Source organism: Mustela erminea, chromosome 11, assembly GCF_009829155.1.
Source record: "Mustela erminea isolate mMusErm1 chromosome 11, mMusErm1.Pri, whole genome shotgun sequence".
Lineage (NCBI taxonomy): Eukaryota > Metazoa > Chordata > Mammalia > Carnivora > Mustelidae > Mustela > Mustela erminea.
Genome location: NC_045624.1, coordinates 54,412,581 through 54,432,958, shown reverse-complemented (window position 1 = coordinate 54,432,958; position 20,378 = coordinate 54,412,581). Strand labels below are relative to the sequence as shown.

Genomic DNA, 20,378 nt, shown 5'->3' with positions numbered 1-20,378 from the left:
GAAAATACACATACTCCCCCATTGAAGAGTGACTAATAAGGGTGTAAAAATGCTCCTTTTGTGTTCAAATTTAAAGTCTTCATCCCCATCCCAGCTACTTTCCAGGCCACTCCTTTAAGACCACCTAAAACAAAACTAGAGCTGTTCAAACTTGGAACCAGAAAAGAAAATAAGAAGTTAAGAAGCTGAGCTAGATTTAATTACCTATTTAGAGTACATTGCCCAGAGTGAATTGTGTATAAAGGTATCAGTTTGTCAGGTTTGGAACATTCATTTGGTCTCTCAAAAGGACCTGCTTTGTAGATGTAGGGCACTTGTAATTTTCCAGCTGGGTTCTTGGTTTGCTTAGATAATTCTGTGGGTCCCAATGTGCAGTCCACACCTGAAAAGGGGGAGTTTTCAATGTTGTGGCTTATTAACCAGGTACTTTCCATTAACTCAGTTAACAATTAGAAAAAAGAAAAGAAGATAGAGAGAGAGAGAGAAAGACGAAGAAAGCCTCCTACTTGTTTTTTTACTCCAAATATGGAGATGGAAACTATTAAACAAATAAGAAGGAGGGGAAACTCCCCGCATATTTCACCTTGACCTGGCTGGACTGGTCTGATGCCTGTAAGAGGCGGTGCCGTATGAAAGACCTCAGGCAAATTGCTAGTGGAAAAATGAGAGATCAGACTTCACCACGGGGAACCACTCCTGCCCCTAGAGGAAAAAGAAAACCTTCACCATGTCTCGGATTGGAAATAGTGCCTTGTTTTCAATCCGGGGGACTGGGTTCCCTCCCTCGGCCTAGAGTGGTAGTGACAGGATTCCAGAAGGCACGCGCCTTCTCTGACAGTTGCCCAGCTTAATACCCGCTCCCTTTTTGCACCTAAATTTCTGAGCTGCAAGCAGGCAGAAACGCCCTCTCTCGTCCTCTCCTTAGTTTCTCTCTTCTGCTTCGCCGCACTTTGTAACTTCTTTGTTCCGTTTATTAGAAAGGTGACGCTTAAGGTCAAAGGACTCACTGTCACTAGCAAAACCCAGAGCCACCACCAGATCTGGGAAGAACACGGCTGTCCAGCCCAGGGCTGAGACTCGGAGAGAAGGAGGCGCGAGAAATTTCAGCGAGCAGCTCCGGGTACGGCCTCTGCGGACTGGACCAATTCTCCAAGTGTTGGGGAGATGCCGGACGGTCTTGGGGTGGGGTAAAGGGTGAGCTCCTAATTCTACAAGCAACGTTGGCAGTGCGCACCCTCGGAACAGAGGGTGTTGGGGGCGGGGAGAGCCCCCACCCCCACCCCCACATGCTCTACTTTGTACGCTGCAGCTGCCGGGCAGTGAGTATCTCGGAACAAAGGAGCGGAGAGTGCCCGGGTGAGAGGCTGGGGTTTGTGCGCAGCTGCCATTAGTACTGAGCGAGTCTCCATACCGGCTAGGGGAGCGTTGGGGTGCTAGGATTCGCCGATGAGGGGGAAAGGGAACAGGGGGAGCGATTCTTGTTGAGCAGCTACGCATCAGGAGCTCTTGTGAACGGTGGGCATGACAACTATCAGCGCCAAGGGGGAGAAAAAGAGCTGGAGTGAGCAAAACAAAGAGCGAGTGTGGGCCGCGGTGACTTCATGCCTCACCAATGTCCCGCCCACGCTGCTCCGAGCTGTTGCTGCTGCTGCTGCCGCCGGAGCCGCCGCTGCGCCTGCAGGCGGCCGGGGCGAGGCGCTGGGTAGCGTGGGGCGGTTTCCTAGCAACTCGCGGCCCCGAGCGCGCCCAGCTATCAGCACTTGGGGAGCCCCCCCACCCGGGGGCCGGAGCAGGACCACTGCTCCCCCGCCCCTCGCCAGCCTCGCTTCCCTCTCCTTCTCGCTGGGTGCACCCCAGAGTGCGCCAGCGGCCGGGGTTCTGGACGGCGGGACGCCTGAGCCACAAGCTGGGGCCAGAAGGACGAGGGCACGAAGCTCCCGCCCCGCAAGGCCGGGCTACTGCACCCTCGCGGAACCTCCCCTCCTGTGCTAGAGGCCGTGCGCTCCACTCCCGGCCGAGCCGGGAGCTGCTATGCCTCGCTCTGGGTCCGCGGGCGCCGCTGGGGGCTTCTAGGGTGCTGCCGGAGTCGTTTCCCCCAGCTCTTGGCACCCCGCGCTTCCTCCCTCACCAGCCAGGACATTGCCGTTTTGACTTTGCCCGCGGCTCAGCTAATGAGGCGGCAAAGCTGTAACTAAGTGGAATTGGCCTCCCTGCCCACCTGTGGAAGAAGCTCGCGTTGATTGATGCGCCATCGACTTTTTTCCCCTTCGGCCTCGCCGGCGTCCCCTCCCACAGATGCAGCATCACCCAGTGATAGTACTTTAGGCTGGTTTTTCCCCCAGGCTTCGGGCTTTGTTTGGGTTTGATTCTGTTTGGCTGTTCACTAAGCTGATTTATGCAGCAGAAGCCCCATCGGCCGGAGAGAAACAAAAGCTCTTTTCTTTGTCCCAGAGCGGGCTGCGGAGCCTTCGCTCGCGTCGCCGCCCCGGGCCATTGACCGTCAGAGGAGGTGCTTCTCGCGGAGATCGCGGGACCCGCAGAGCCGAGCTGGCAGGGCCTCTGGGGCCCTGAGATGCCAAGCAGTGCCCAGGCCAGCGTACCTGCACCGCTTGCTCCGAGCCGCAGGGTCCTCCTGCTGGGCCTGCGGGAAACGTCCTAGAGACACTTGGCCCGCGGGCCCCGAGGTGCGCCCAGGAGTCGCCAGCGCGCAGCCGGAGAGCAGCCAGGCGGCGGGCGCGTTGCGGGCTGCTTTGCATTATGTGCCACTCCGCCCTGGCTTTTTTTACTGCCGCATTTGTCTGCCTGCAAAACTGCCGGCCAGGTCCTGCCTCATTCCTTCGGGCGGCCTGGGTGTTTTTAGTTGTTCTTGGACTGGGCCAGAGTGGTAAGTTGTTCTGTTTTCTTTTGTTTTCTTCTCTTCCCCAAAGGTCTGGGGCTGTGACAAAGAACATCCTGGCCAGGTAAGTGGCCCAATGTCAGCCTCCATCTGCCCTGAGAACTTCAGAAGGGAGGGTGTGTGGCAGCGTCCTCCATTCAGGCGGCCCGAGGGAGGCCAGGTGTCAATTACTTCCGCCCCGGAGTGACAGCAATAACATTGTATGAGGAGACTCTGTGTGTTGCCTCCGGATTTGGGGGAAGCAGTAACAGAATGGAAGTTTGGAAAAGTGAAAGGTCATATTTACCTAAGCGAGTTCAGGGGCTCTGCTCCATCCTTGAAGGCATCCTCCTTGATGGCATCTTTGAGGGTACCCCCATCCTTCTGCATGTGGATCCACCTATCACTAGCATTTGATTCAAGGCTTAGGGTACACTGCTACAATGGAAGTGAATTTTCTGGGTTTGAGTCTATGAAAGAAGAGGATGGCTGCATACAAGTTTCCTCTATCATTGTGTTTGGCCTGAATGAATTAAACACACTCGCAAAATACTCTTTAAGTCACCATCTTTAAGTCACCATTTTTTCAGCTGAAAAAAAAAACAAACAAAAAACCAAAAAACCCCTAGCTAATTAATCCCTCAATCGGATCAGCCCCTGAGACTGAAACCCTGAGACAGAAACCTAGACCAGGATTGACAGCTTTCAATCCAGGCAAGCCACTTCTATCAGAATTGCCTTGATTTGGAAAGGATACTTTTTTATAATGTATATTGTCCTTATTTTACAAATTAGGACAGTACCTCCCATCCTAAATCACAAAAGCTCAGGTCAAATAGTGTATGAAAAGTTATGTAGGCATTTTGAATTACATGAAAATTTAAGATGGCTGTACTGGATTGTTAGCAAACAGCAAAACATACAGTAAGTAATAGTAGTACTCATCAATCTGGGGTGAGCTCTTCTTAGTTTTAAATATAGGCCAAACATTTATTTTTGCCAATGCAATGATTATTGCCAATTTTTTTTATTTGCTTTATCTACTTTTAGTCATCAAATCCTTAAATTCCGTTAGCACGTTTCTCTGAACTCGCCTGTTGTAGTAGAGTTCTAATTGTTTTGTAGACCAAAATTTTCTCTTATGCTTCGAATTGATGTGCCATGTTTCTGCCTGAAGCTAATAAAAACAATCAATTATCTTACAAATAAGAGTTTAACTGTAAATATCCAGTAAGCTTCACTCATTTGTTGCATATATAGTTGTCTAATATTTGTTCCAAAAGATTTACCCAGTTATGTGAAATGAGAGCAATTAGAGTAAGTTTTTATCTTGTGGTTATTTTTTGGCTTATATGTTTATTTCAAAATAAGTGAGATTTGAAGGCATAGGAAATAGTGACGTTCATTATCAATTATCTCTTCAGTGGAACTATGCATTGATTGCAGCAGATTTTCCACTGAGTATAATTCCACCTTGTGTTAATATGTGATGAAGTATTTTTCTAGATTTAGTAAATACACACACATATACACACAAAAGCAAAATGATCAAGGCTGTGTCAACAGAGTATATTTTGTCCCCAGTACCTAGACAAAACATGCTACTTGCCTCTAGAATTTACTACTAATAGTATTTTTTAAATATTCATTGTGCTTGTAAAGATCAGTCAAGTTCTCATGGAATAGCATTGTATTTCCATTCAGTAACTGTAATTGGTTTGAAGTAAATACTATGAATGGGCTCCCTTGCACCTGCAGTTGTAAAAAGGGAATGCTTATCTGAAATCGGAACAAGGCATCCTTTTCCCAGTCGCTGTCAATATACAAAGGTTTCTGATGTATACTGGTTTGCATTACAGTTAAAATCATGCAAAAAATTTAAATTATAGCCAGTACAACTCAGAAAATTAGAGATCAGCGTAAACTGTTGTACTTTCATGATATAGCTACAAGTCTCAAATTATATGTCTTCGCAGTGCAAATTAGACGCTTAAAGCAGAAGAGAAATCTAGGTATCAGTTACAAAAGAAATCTTGTTCCTTTGCTCAGTAGTTTACACCAGGGAAATGTTGAGGGCAATAAAGTCATACACAAGGAACCATAAACTGCACAACAGCATAACTTTGGATTTGATTTTGGAGTAGGATTTATAGGTCCCAAATACATAGTGGACTTTTAATAATGAATAAATGGTGAGCAAGGGGGATGTTGTTAATAAATCTGACCATTTTTCTGATTTAGAAAAATGTTTTTCAACTTTCCCTGGTGGAAATCACCAACAACTAGAGAAACAATAACAGTATAAAATGGTTAATGAGTAACTGGAAAACACTAAAGAATACTTAGTGGTTAATATTTGAAGAGTTAATGTAGCAACACTATTGTTTCTGCATTTGCTCACTTTGAAAGGTTAAAAATCTTTTTTACCTAAAGTTTTATATAGCAATATAAGAGTGACAAATTTCAGAAATTACCATTTACTTTTTAAAAAGTGTTAACTATTATTGCCATGTAATTTTACCTTCTGTCCATAATCAAATATTTATTTAAACTTTGAAATAACAATCAGCTGGATTAGCATTGTTTTGTAACTATAACATTATTTTACCTCAGAACATATTTCATATCACAAGTGTTCTGAGATTTCTTTATACTTACCTAAAGTAAGAGGATATTTAAGAGAATCAAGGCTTTAATTTTAGAAGTCCAGTCTTCCAAAATATTTGTACAATAATCATCCAAATTTATTCTATCTTAAAGCAACTGAGACACTTTCTGATAAAAAAAAGTTAGTGCTGTGTATGAAATATATGTATTTCATATATATACATGAAAGCAAAAGAACCGATAATGATTTGGAGAAATTCTGTGCCCCCAAGTGGCTCCTTCACCTGTTAACACATTATCAGAAATTTCACCATGTAATGGATTTCTTTGGATTAAGTACGGTTTTGACAGTAGGTTTCTTTTCATTTTTAACTTTGTATTTGGAAATTTTCAAACACATACAGAAGCAGAGAAAATGGTATAAGGAATCACCATACCCCCATCACCAGGCTTCATCAAGTATCAACTCAGGGCCAACTTTTTTCATCTCTTCCCCTACTCATTTCATCTCATTCCCCCAGTAAGATTATTTTGAAGCAAATTTCATATCATTTTATCTTAAAATATTTCAGTAAATCAAAGTACTAATAGAGGAGAAACACACTATCATTTGTCTCACAGCATGAATTTTTGAACTGAAATTTAGGGGTACAGGAATGTTTACTATGTTTAAAGGAAGAAATGCAGAAGTGACAAAGGAAGCCAAGACAATGACAGTTTCAACCATTTACTTTTCAGTGATTCTGTTATGGCTGCATTAAAAATACTTCTCTTAAAACTATGCATATGTAACAGCTTTTTTGGTATGCATGTATATGAAAAAGAAAAAAATAGCATGAATAAATCTACTTCCCCAGACAAACATCAATTATTTTATTCCAGGTATAACTTGTTTTAGGTTTCAGTTTTAAGGATTGTTCCCTGTGTCTCTGAACTCTTCAGTTTTTCTCCTCTCTACTGGGCCATTTATAGCATATGCATATCTATACATGTTGTAATATCTCTCATCTTCTATTTCTCACTCTCCTTTTTAGCAAAAAATCCTTGAAAGAGTTGTCTATTCTTGCTGTCTCCAATTCTCCTTATCTTCTCTTTGAATCCATTCCAGTCAGGCTTGTGTTAATCACCTCTGCAGTGATACCATCCTGTTAATATCACAGTGCCCTCCCTATTGCCACAGCTGATAGCCAGTTTATGGTTTTCATCCCACTGGCCTATCATCTGTCAGCAAGTTGACACGTTGACCACTCCCTCCTTCAAAACACTTCTTTCCTTAACTTCCTGAACTCACATTCTCTTGGTTAAGCAAGATCCTTCTCTCTTATGTTGGTTCTTCCTCCTGTCCCAACTCTAAATGTTAAAGTGGCTGAGGACTCAGTCCTCAGACTTTCTTTTCTAGATATATACTGAGTCTTCAGATGGACTAATGCAGTATTGGGTCTTAAATACCACTTGTATGCTGACAACTCCTGTCCTGACCTCTTTTCTGATCTCCAGAGGGGATAGCAAACTACCTATTGGGCATCTCCACCGTGCATCTAAAGGCAAAATCAACCCTAGTGTATTCAAAACCAAACATCCAATTTTTTCCCCCAAGCTTGCTTCTTTCATACTCTTCCTCATCTCACTAAGTGATCAGCTACACTTCCAGTAGTGCAGGGTAACACTTTGGTGACATTCTTGATTTCCATTTCCCTCACATTCTACAGTCACTTTACCACCTCCACTGCCACCACTATGGCCCATGTGGGCAATTTTTTTGCTTGAACTCTTGAATGCCTATTAAACTGTCTTCTCTGCATCACAGTACAGCCAGACTTACCTTTTTAAACTGTGCCTCAGGTTCTCTCACTCCTCCCCTCAGAACTCTATACGGTTTCTCATCTATCTCAAATTGAAGGCCAACTCTACATGGTTTCCAAGATCCTGATGACTTCCTGACCTCACCTTCTTACTCACTTTTCCTCTCTCAATCTGTTTTAACAACACTGATTCTTGCTATACTTTGGATGTACCATGCATGATCTTACCTCCAATCATGAACTCACTGTTCCTCTTCTCCCTGGAATGTGTTTCCATGAAATATAATTCTGATTCCCTCTCCCTTAGTTCTTCCAGATGTTTATTCAAATATCTTATCAAAGAAGCCCTCTCTGTTCTCCTTATCAACACTATAGTGCCTCACCCTGGATCTTTTTTTCTTTGATATATTATAGCCTCCCCGATATATTATGTATTTGTTTACTATCTTTCTCTCTTGCTCCCAACTCAGCAACTACATTATAGTATATAAGGGAAGGTACTTTGCTCTCATTTTAGTTATGGAAATACCAGTTATGTAAAAGATGCTCAATACATATTTGTTGAGTGAAAGAATGAATAAGTAAATTTCTTTTCAGTTTTGTCATCACCTTCTCTGTTCATTCCAAGATGAGGCTTCATTTATTCTCTATCAACCTCTCTAATCTTTGTAACGAACAAATGAACTGAAGAATCAAGTCTCACTATATTTATTTGATAATAACAGAATCTTCTCCCAGAAGAAAAATAAAGGTATTTCTATATTTAGCATAAACATGAAAAATTTGCCCAATAAGCCGATTTTGCTATGATTTTTTTTGTCCATTCATATTTGATAAAAGTTGAATTAATAACTTCTTCCTTTTTTTTTTTGAAAAATATATCATATCTTCAAGTGGTAGAACCATATATATAGGACTCTAAAACATAGGACTGACCAGAGGTACCTGGGTTGCTCAGTCAGTTGAGCATCCAGGCCTTGGTTTCAGCTGAGGTCATAATCTCAAGGTCCTGGAATCAAGCCCCCTATCAAGCTCTGTGCTCAGCAGGGAGTCTGCCTTAGGATCCTCTCCCTCTCCCTCTGTCCCTCCTCTCTACTTGCTCTCTCTTTCAAATAAACAAATATTTTTTAAAAATAAGACTGACCAGGTATAAAAGAGTTATCTGAGAATCACTAGCTGATTAATTTTTTCCAATGTATGTTTAAGTTTTAAAGATAAATTATTCATTCATGAACATATACACCTGGTAAGCTAATTAAGCCTTAATTAGAGCAAAAACAAAATTAGTTAATAATTTTAATGAACAAAGGGGAATTGGGAAGTATTATTTAAGAGAATAAAGGTCATCTTTGAATAGGTTTTCATATAGGCAATAAAAGATAAATACAATAATTAGTTCTCATTCCAATTTTTTTATGATGCATGAGAAATATGACATAGCAACACTCGATTGAATTTTCAATTTTCTTATTCCCCATTTTGAATGAAACTTTCTCAAAACAAATAAAGTATTTGAGATAACCTCATCTTTGTTGCTCAACAGGTTAGAGACTTTTCTGCCACCCCTGTTAAATTTGACCTGTCCAGGTATAAATAATTAAGTGTTTAATTCCTCACTTGGTTCACCAGAACCACCACCCACACAGTCATTTTAGTGTTCACTAGTTGGGTGTCAGAAGGTATTGTTTTGATCTAAGTTTCTTTAGACTCTAAGAAACAGTAGCCAATCCTCCGCAGGGCCCATCAGTTTTCTTGAAAAGTAAAAAACCATTTGTTATGTAGTCTTTCTCTTGTTTGTACTTAATAAGCTAAGATGCTCAAAGCATCCCCATTGAAAATGCCTATTGTATAACATTCTGTCATTTAAATGGTGTGTTTTGCTGGTTTGGGGAGTCTCTTTGAGTAACTCATATAAAAATGGTATGTGACTTGTGATATTATTGAATCTTACCTTATCAAACTGACCTAAGGAAAATGTCTTTTTATATGTTCATCAAATAATATAACAACATTCATAACCGGTCCTGTACTGTATATGTCTAAGTCCTTCTTGGTCCTCAAAACTAGTCCCTGTTGCAGCCTAAATCTATATACATTTAGACTTTTGCCAACATGAGAATGCTTAGCCCTGTGTATCTTCTCTAATTATATATGAAATGCATTCTGTAAGCTTTATATTGATTATAAAATAAAAGCAGTCATAAAATTAATATTTTATGATGATTCACATTGCATTTTATTAAATTAAACAATTAAATTACTGAGTTGAAGTAGGTGACTTATTTGTTACTCTCTAAAAATGTCATTTTTCGAATTATAACCTAAAGAAGTCATGTAAGTGTGACTTCTATATGTAGTGGAAAGAAAGTATAATGTTCATGTCATGTAAGAAATACTTGGGTAGGGGCACCCGGGTGGCCCAGTTGTTAAGCATCTGCCTTTGGCTCGGGTCATGATCCCAGGGTCTTGGGATCGAGCCCCGAGTCAGGCTCCTTGCTTAGCGGGAAGCCTGCTTCTCCTCTCCCACTGCCCCTGCTTGTGTTCCCTCTCTCACTGTCTCTCTCTGTTAAATAAATAAATAAAATCTTAAAAAAAAAAAAATACTTGGATAGCTCTCGCTCTATACATCTCACTGATCTAACTGATTCACCATATTAATTGACTCTTCATACTAATATTTTAAGAGAGGTAGAATTATCATCTCTGTTTTGGAGATGATAAAGACCGAAGCACAGAGGAGATAATTTGCTCAAAGTCACCTAGTTAGTAAGTCGAAGAGATAAGATGTGAACTGTTATGTTGCCTCCTACCTTAAAAAATTGACGGATGTTACTCGAAGTTATACATTCACTGTGGCTATCAGATGAAGGAGGACCTTCACACACCTGTGGGGATTCCTGGGTCCAACACTGTTAACAACGTTACAGGCACAGAGTAACTAGAGATGGGAATATACTGATTTGTGAATTGAGGGCATAATCAAAGCATACCTCTGGTGGAAGCTCCCAAGTGTTCTCAACTCATCTTAAATATGCCTCACTATGGTTAGTTTCCTATCATAGTGAGAATGGAGAAAAGTCATGTGGCTTTATGGGAGTAACCTGGAATGTAACTATGCCTCACACAGGATTTCCAATGCATTACAGATGTGTATGACTTGTGGTTATGAGAGAGAAAGAAAAGGGGACTGACCTACTAAGTATTTGGTAACTTGTTCAGTCAAAAGTGTTCAAAGGGACAAAATCACAGTATATGAGTCAGAATGCTGATCATCATAGGACTTGTGACATTTCTACCTGCTTGGAGGTACTCTATTATAGCTTAATACTCTATATTGTTTAATATATTCACATTACTTCGTTTCCATGAGTTTTAACTAAAGTGGGTAATTTTTTGGCTGTTAAATATTTGCTGTGATTAACCATGATTAGCAGTATTGGTTGTTTAGTGCATTTCTAGTATGTACTAGGCTAAAGGAATATACTGCTATGTTTTCTTCAGGCATAAGTATTTTTTGTTGATTCTTTTTTGCAATTTTATATTTTTATTTGACAGTCAGCAGTTAGTCTTCATCCATATTGACTATATAGATTTTTGAAGGCTGTGACAGGTATATGGGTAGCCAGCAATATAGAGCTTAATTAGTGAATCTTTTTTTTTAAAAAAAAGATTTTATTTATTTATTTGACAGAAAGAAATCACAAGTAGGCAGAGAGGCAGGTAGGGAGAGAGAGAGAGAGGAGGAAGCAGGCTCCCTGCAGAGCAGAGAGCCCGATGTAGGGCTCGATCCCAGGACCCTGAGATCATGACCTGAGCTGAAGGCAGAGGCTTTAACCCACTGAGCCACCCAGATGCCCCTAATTAGTGAATATTTATCCTTAGTGTTCTGGACAACCAAATACACATTCAGTGTAGGACATATCTTATTCCTTTGATCCAGAGAGCTCTCTTGAGCCTGGTGTCAATGCACACATCTGGAGTTCCCTTTTCCTTCATGGAAAATTTCCAGGCACTCTTTGAGTGCCTGAGGGGCATGGTTCTTAAAGTCCACTCCATGGATGCACTTGTGAATGCCCTTACTGTATTTCCCGGTCACCATCTCGTTAAGGGCAGAACAGCCCTTCTTATCCTTGTCAGTCTTCTTCGAGGGAGCCATCCAAGGAACACAAGGGATTATGTTCCTTCAGGCAGAAGTTTGATGCTGAGACATCAAAGGCTCTACCTAAGCACTAGGAATACAGTAGAGTGCAAAACAAAATTCTTGCTGTCATGTTGCTTACATTCTGATTGAAGAGGACAAATAATTGTATTATGCTTCTATGTATATAATAAATAATTGTATGATAAAATACATATTTTATACATAAAAATGTAACATACATTTTGTCACATATGATATGTATATGTCACACACACACACACACACACACACACACACACGGTAAAAAGAAGAAAAAATAGAGCAGAATGAGAAATTGCCCTGAGAGAAACAGAATGAGATATGCTGCTATTATATATGAGAGTCAGAGCAGCCTATTTTAAAAAGATGACATTAAACTTCTTAAATTGTTTCTTTCTAGGTCCACTTAAGGCATTTCACAATCTTTCCTATGGTTCAGCTCCTCTAAAAAGTAGGGAAAGGTATGTTAGGATTTCCAAGTTGATAACAATAATAGGAATTTTCTTCTCATTTGCTATTAAAGGTGATCAAATTCTCACTTATGGCTAGGAAGAGAAAAGATGTAAAGTAGTGAAGGGGTGACAAGATGATAAATAAATGGGTGAGACTAGGTAAAATGTTTTAAGGAAAATTGAGATTTTTTTTTTTTAACACAACAGCTCTTCATCCATAATGGTTTCTCAAATTTATCTCCTCTTTTTTTTTTTTTAAAGATTTCATTCATTTATTTGACAGAGATCACAAGTAGGCAGAGAGGCAGGCAGAGAGAGGGGGAAGCAGGCTCACCACCAAGCAGAGAGCCCGATGCGGGCCTCAATCCCAGGACCCTGAGACCATGACCTGAGCCGAAGGCAGAGGCTTAACCCACTGAGCCACCCAGGCGCCCCATCTCCTCTTTTTAATACAATGCCACTAGAGTAGAGAAAGACTGACATATCCTTCATTCTATGGGTTTCCTAACTAATCTCCACCATTTCAAATCTTTGTCCACATTTTTCCTTCCTATGGGTCCCAGTGTCTTCAGGCTGTTCCACATGGCAGACAAATTCCTTCCGAAGCATCTCATGCCTAACCCTGTGAATCCTTGTTCACATTCCATTTCCACACCCACCTGTGACCTTCTTAAGAGAGAAACTGCAGAGCACCAGAGTGGTGCAGTGGGTTGAGCAACCAACTCTTGGTTTTGGCTCCTGTCATGATCTCAGGGCCTTGAGATCCAGCCCTGCATTGGGCTCCATGCTCAGCAGGGAGTCTGCTTAAGACCACTCTCGTTCTTTCCCTACCCCCTTCCTCTCTCTCTCTCTCTCTCTTAAATAAATAAATATTTTAAAAGAGAGAGAGAGAAAACTCACTGTTTGTTCTGTGTCTCAATGCCTGGCACAAACTAGGGTCCTAATAAACTATTTGATATAAATGACTCAATGAGTAAGGTGAGGATAATAATGATTAGCTTAAAATTGGGTATCTAAGCAAATAAGCTTCTTTAACTCTAATCATCATTAGAATTTGAACTTTAAGAAACACAGTTTTCTTTTTAAAGTGAGTTCAAGAGATGCCTGGGTGGCTCAGTGGGTTAAGCCTCTGCCTGCGGCTCAGGTCATGATCTCAGGGTCCTGGGATCGAGCCCTGCATCAGGCTCTCTGCTTGGTGGGGAGCCTGCTTCTGCCTCTCTCTCTGTCTGCCTCTCTGCCTACTTGTGATCTCTCTCTCTGTCAAATAAATAAAATAAAAAATCCTTAAAAAATGTTATAAAAAAAGTTAAAAAAAATAAGAGTTCTAGGATGAAACTTTTGATGCCATGAAAGACACTTGTTTCTGCTTATTCAGTCCACCCAGAAAGCAGTTTCTTGGCTTTACAGGAAAATCTTTAGCAGTGATCAAAATAGAGATGTCATAATTTTATAAAATTGTTTTCCTTTTGAATTTCTGTGATAATTACTTTCATTGTTGACAATTAAGTATAAAAAATAATCCTGATCCTTTACTCTCAATCTATATTTTAAAATTAATTCCATTTAGATCATACAAACTGGACTTTATAGTCATTTACCAAATACTAAAAATGGTATTGAAGACAGACTGTTCTAATCCATTTAATCATTCAGATTTTCTTAATACATCTATAGCTTTGTGTCAAGCACAGTTCTGGGTTCTGGAGGTAAAAGAATAGCAATAGTGAGCAGTTGTGAAGTATTTGCTGTATGCCGGGTACCCTTCTGTGTATATAGGGTAAAAATATATCCTTTAATGCCCACAACCCTCTGAGACATGGGCTTTGATAATTCCCATTTTATAGTCAAGCAGACTAATTAAAGAAATATTGAATAACTTCTTCAAGATCTCTTTGTTAGTAAGTAATATGACTCCATACCCTCAATCATTACAGACTATCTTCCAGGGTTAAGAAGAGTCCCTCCTCTGGCCCTCCTCACAGTTAGGTTATCCATGCTATAGGACTCTTCTGGCTTCAGTGCCCTACTAGATCATCTCCAGGATTCTCTGCCCAACCAGTCCCGAATTACTTTCAGGGCCACCTTGTGGGTAGACTGTGCCACCTGTATGCCAAACTCCAAGAGAGGGGAAGTAAACAGAGCTTAGAAATGCACACTGGAGTGTCCATGCTGGCCAGCGATAGGCTACTTGCAATGCAGAATAAAACTAGAAGTAAGAGAGAAGAAGAGCAGATCAAGGGCTGGAGGGGTTTTACACACTGCCAAGTTGCCAAACAGAAATCTAAAGAGTCTGAAATTCTAAATTCAATGTGGCTTTGATATAAAATCAGTGTATATTTATCAAGATAAAATATAACTTATTTTAATGGTTCTTTTTTTCCCCCAAAGATTTTATTTATTTATTTGACAAAGAGAGACACAGTGAGAGAGGGAACTCAAGCACGGGGAGTGGGAGAGGGAGAAGCAGGCTTCCTGCCAAGCAGGGATCCTGATGCAGGGTTCTATCCCAGGACCCTGGGATCATGACCCCAGCTGAAGGCAGACGCTTAACCGGCTGCACCATCCAGATGCCCCATATTTAACGATTTCTTAGTTAGGGTTTTAACTCTTAAATATTTAGTCCTGTTAGTCCCATCACCATTTTCACTCTTGCTTTGGCCCTAAAAAAGTTAAGGACAGACTTGTATAGTAATTTATATATTACTCTAGGGAGAGTGACAAACAATGAAAACACCAGTGTTTATTGTATAAGAAAAACCACCCTATGTCAAGGTGTTTTTATTTGTAAGTAACTAAATGCCTTTTGGTAAACTCTAAGATGTGAACAGATTACACTGAATCCTATTTTCTTGCAAAGAGAGTTACAGTAAGGGTCTAGTGTATGCATATTTTAAATTTAGTTTTTCTTTTTTATTTCCCCTTATTAATTTAAAATAGGTCACAGAAAGGAAAATTTTACTTACATGAATTAGCTAAATTTGGCTGAATTATTCAGCTGGCATATATTTAATATCTATAAGTGAATGAATAGGTAAAATAAACATTTCCATACTGCTTTCATGGATTAAAGTCCTATTTTTCTCCTTAAAAATCAATCTTAATGTGGCCTTCTTTCTGTTTTCAGAGTAAGTAAATTAGTGTAGTTTCTGTATCAAAGAAAAATAATGGAAGTCAAAATGGTTTCCATTGGGATTTTATAAGTTAATTAAAACATTCCTATCTTTCAACAAAAGTACTGGCTGGGATCAATCATTTGAGGAAACTACTAATATTAAACAGGCTTATTAAAATTACCTTCTCAGGATGCCTGGGTTGTTCAGTTGGTTAAGCATCTGCCTTTGGCTCAGGTCATGATCCCAGGGTCCTGGGATAGAGCACCACAAGTCCCACAAGGCCCACAAGTCCCACATCGGGCTTCTTGCTCAACAGGAAGCTGCTTCTGCTTCTCCCTCTGCCTGCCACTCCCCCTGCTTGTGCTCTCTCTCTGACAAATAAATAAATAAAATCTTTAAAAATAAATAAGTAAATAAAATTACCTTCCCAATTTTTTAAAAGTTCCCAACTAAAATTAGTTTAGGAAATAAGGATAAGATAATTAAATTAGAATTCCCATGTTAAATTATAGTGGTCTTATTGTATATATACTCAAGATGACTTCTAAAAGTGCTTTTGAGTGGTTGTTATTCAAAGTTCATAAATGTTCATATTTTAGAGCAACATACAAGATTTTAAAAAGTGGGGGTGCCTGGGTGGCTCAGGGGGTTAAGCTGCTGCCTTCAGCTAAGGTCATGATCTCAGGGTCCTCGGATCTAGTCCCACATTGGGCTCTCTGCTCGGCAGGGAGTCTGCTTCCCTCTCTTTCTCTGTCTGCCTCTCTGACTACTTGTGATCTCTGTCTGTCAAGAAAAAAAAAAAAAAAAAGATTTTAAGAAGTGGCCTTCCATGATAACCTTATCAATCAGCCAACCATCATTACTATAGTGGTTTTGGAGATGTGTTATCTCTCTTTCCCAGGTGTTTTTATTATTTTGTTTTACTTTGTTTTGTTTTAATCAACAAATACTATTGTCAAAGACAGAGTCTGTTGCTATTCTAGGTTAGCACTGGTGCAGTTTGATTTTTGAAAACTGCCTCTCAAAATCATAGTCCCTGGGTTGTATGGAGAAAGGAAAAGTACCTGCCAAAGGCTAGTTCAAGCCAAAGTCCATGGGAAAGACCAAGTTTAGAAGCATAGGGAAAGTCTGGTAATGAAGGCAGGAAGATAAAAGAGAAGAAATGTCAGCTCTGAAGAAATAAATGTACCAAATATGTCTTACTAGGTATGTGAAGTGGGCCATGTTGTTTGGCCAGGGATGTTTGATGTTTTGCATGGTTTGGGACCCAACTTCCTTTTATGATAGTTGATATTTCAAGATATGCCAACAGTAAAGTGCAGCCACTGTTCAGATACTGTTTGTTACACATATACATATGGTATCAGGGTCCTATCCTCTGAACTGAAGTACAAATGTTTTCCCAGATACAAGTATTTTTTCCTGATTTCAGTGGAGAGCATACAGTTAGTGTAATTCCCTAGTAACTATGACAGATACTGGGTAGAGAAAGGAGCTGGGTGGAAATCTTCTTCCTTATGGAATGAAGGAGTACCACTATGCTCCAGAGTAGATTTAGAATATTATGATGTTGTACAAAGAAAATAATTAAAAGAAAAATTCAAAATTCTACAAGATTAGGCTGACAATAGGTACATTAAGGAATGACAAACTAGGAAATGTCTTTCCTTATTGCCAGCTTGCTAGAAGGCTGGACTGGCTATGCCTGGTGTGGAAGGTACTCATTGATAGCAGTAGGGCAAAGAATGTGAGAAAGTTCCGGGGTGTGTAGGAATTGCTGTAGAACTGGCTGTTCTAGTTGGAAACAAAAAACTCACTGTAGCAGAACTGTATTGTTGGCAGGAAAAAATGACCTAGCTGGGCTCTTTTATAGTATAAAGCCTACTTCCCAAGGTGTTGCTCTATTGTGTTTGTGTACAATTGGTCTGATCTTCCACTGAACTTACTGACTTGAAGACAAGCAGAACGTAATTTGCAAAAGAAAATCCTCTAGAAATGATAGATGAGGCTTAAGTTCCAAGGGAATTCATTTGGAAGATAGTAACACTGGAAAGCAAAACAAAAAAACCCTCAAGAAGAGAGTAAGTTTCAGGCATTCTGAATTTGGTTAAAAACGTCCCTTTTGGGGGCACCTGGGTGGCTCAGTGGGTTAAGCCTCTGCCTTCAGCTCAGGTCATGATCTCAGGGTCCTGGGATCGAGTCCCACATTGGGCTCTCTGCTCAGCTGGGAGCCTGCATCCCTCCCTCTCTCTGCCTGCCTCTCTGCCTACTTATGGTCTCTCTCTGTGTGTCAGATTAATGAATGAAATCTTTAAAAAAAAAAAATCCCTTTCTGTTGAAAACAAAAACAAAAACAAAAAAAGTCCCTTTTGATGAGTGTTTCAACCATAACCATCTAGACCCAGAGCCTTAAGGTGAGGGCCAACGTAATATAATCATAGTGCCTAACCTCTAATCATAGTGCTTTTCCTCTAAAGGAAACACAAAGACTAAATGTTATTAGTACCAGTCTCCAATGCAGAGATGTAGCATGCTAGATACCTCTTGAAGAATCCAAAGCCACAAAATGTTTGGTTACATTTCATGGGATGATGATGGGGCAAGGGAGGGGTGTGGGTTCCTGAGCATGTCCTGCTTCCTCCTGAAGGCAGCACGGCAAGGCTGGAGAATGAGGCCAGGGCTCCCTGTAAGGGTGCACATGGTATTGATATACATGTCCAGGACTGACCCTTGGCTACTTGGAGGTCAGCACAGCATTGATGCCAGAGGTCAATGTTGTCTGGGAACAGTCATAGACTAGATTATCTGATGATAGACTTGATGGGGCAGAGATAGACTTATAGGAATTATGAAAAGTCAGACGTCAGGGGGATCTGGGTGACTCAGTCAGTTAAGTGTCTGTCTTTGGCTCAGGTCATGATCCCAGGATCCTGAAACAGAGCCCCGCATCAAACTCCCTGCTCAGTGGATAGCCTGCTTCTCCCTCTCCCTCTGTATTTCCCCCACCTCGTTCATGCTATCTCAAATAAATAAATAAAATCTTTAAAAAAAAAAAAAAGGTCAGATATCATTTTCATGATTTCATGATCCAGTGTCCCTTGATGAGAATATATCTCTTAAGAATTTCGACATAAAACCCACAGTCCTTGGCCCCAGGGATTGCTAATAGCTCTGCCTCAGGTGGAAGCAGTGAGATTTGTGGCTGATTTGGATGATTACATGGAATCAAATGAACCCAAAAGTCATAAGCAAGGGCATGAATACATTGTAAAATTAGGAAAGTGTCTAGTAATAACAAAGATGGGGAGGGTCAAATTAAATAAGAGCTTAGGACTTTGAAAGACTAGAAATTGATACTTTCGAAAGACAGGGAGGTAGGGAGTCAATGAGAATGAAGACAAGACTAAAGGATTGGTTGAAGATTTGCTCAAAGAAAGATGAACTGTGATAAAGCTAAGTTTTGATGAAGGAGGAGGAGTAGCTGGACCATTTGGGGAACATATAGAGAATATGGAACAAGAACTTCATAGAACAATACAGACTATAGTTTAGTTCATTATATAGTATCACTATTAAATGTCCTGAATCCTCCAATTCTTTGGTGGTTTTATAAGAGAATATCCTTGTTAGGAAGTACACACTAAAGGCAATGAGGTAAAATATTGTCAACTGATATGTTTGTATAAAGGAGTACCTAGTCAAATTCTACCCAACAAAATTAAATTGGACAATTATTATTTGAAAAAGTGCAAGATAATTAAAGTATTATAGAAGGTTAAATTTATATCCTATAAGACAGGTGAAAATCTTTTCATTATAATTCAGAATTTTCTTTGTCTGAACCCAAAAGTAAAATGAATTTCATAAAAAACACTTAAGTATTTGGATCTTCTTTGGCACTGAAGATAGAAGAAACTTTACTGTAGAGAATAGAATATAAAATATATTATTAATGTGTACTTTAACTTGTATTAGTATTATCAGCAATAGTAGTATTAATTACTAAGATACTTAATCTTTCATTTGGTATTATTACACATTTCTCTCAATTTTTCATATGGCTGAAGGCTTGTATGAAGTTCCTGGTAGAATATAAACAATAATTTTTTAATTTGAAAAATAATTTTATAATCCAACAACTGAGCTAAATCTGTTTTAAGGAGGTTTAAAATAACTTATCTCTTGATCTGAATGGAAGTTGTATAAATAAGATAAGTAGAGTATAGGGATAAATGACTTTAGTTACTTACCCACCAACTAATCTGTAAATATCTATAAGTCAAAGGACTTATGTGATGTGTCATTAGTTTACCTTTTAAAAACCACATAAAGTAATTTAATATTTTTGTATATACTATCAGGAAAGAAATAAATTTCCTCACTGTGCACTCATTATCTTTGGAATAAAAAATACTCCACCTAAGTTAATTTACAAAGCAAATTTTAAATAAACTGTATTGATATAATTTACAATGACAAACTGCTTCTCTCTAAAGTTCCAATCAATGGGTTCTGACAGATGTATAGGCCTGTGGAACTACTGCTACAACCAGCATAAAGAACATCTCTACCCTTCAAAACCTTGCTGTGCCTCTAAGCTGACAGTGTTAAAACAAAACAGTGAATGATTCTGCATTACCAGGCAACCAGTGGGCAACTGGATGTACCTAATATACAGGTTTTGGGGTAGGAGAGACTTTTAAAATAAATGCCCATATTATAAATTGTATCTTAAGATATTTCCATAAACTAACAGAACTATGCAATGCTATAAAGCAAATATTCTCCACCAATCATGCTCTTTTAACTCAGATTGTATTTTAAAGTGTCTTGAGAGCACATCAGCCAGGAAGCAAAACCCCAGAAAAGTTAGATTATCAAGCCAAGGTCAGAGAATAGGCAGTTATGGACAAGAAAAATTTGCCTGCTTCCCTGTTCCAGATTTGGCTTCCTGGACAGAACTAGAAATTCACAAATGGAAATAGCAATTGCAAACACCATTTCAAGTGCTTCTGTCTAATTAGCATGCAGCCCAGAGCTGTCCCCTGGCAAGAGGCTGGGGAAACACAGTTGTAAAAGGATAAGTTCTCTCTTGTGCTGAAAAAGTGCCAACCAATCTAATTTAGGCACTCAGCACTCAATGAGATGTTCAGGCTGGAGCTTCGGTGTTAAAACTCAAAGTTTCCTTGTACATGGAATTAAAATGAATTTTGAAAAGGGCACTGTAGTATTTAGGGAGATCTTTGGCACTAGGGATAGAAAAAAATCCTATTGGAGCAATCTAACATCCTCATCTCAAGAGTAGGACTGATAATAGGAAAAGTAATGACATACTACTGTATGAAAGAA

The 20,378-nt window shown here is 39.8% G+C and overlaps 1 protein-coding gene across 4 annotated transcripts in view; it reads left to right on the top strand.

Annotated features, from left to right (window-relative positions):
• Positions 1-647: 647 nt before the first annotated feature.
• Positions 648-20,378, top strand: part of ITGB8 (integrin subunit beta 8) — an 82,636-nt gene continuing 62,905 nt past the window's right edge. Inside the window, exons 1-2 of one of the 4 annotated variants that reach the window (XM_032304039.1) lie at positions 1,308-1,356; positions 2,928-2,960. Coding sequence is in view for 2 of the 4 variants with exons in the window: in XM_032304037.1 (XP_032159928.1) it covers positions 2,758-2,884 (127 nt within the window). In the remaining 2 variants the exon portion in view is untranslated. Of the gene's footprint in view, positions 1,357-1,609; positions 2,885-2,927; positions 2,961-20,378 lie in introns of those variants that run through there. The other 3 variants (XM_032304038.1, XM_032304040.1, XM_032304037.1) reach the window with 3 other exon arrangements.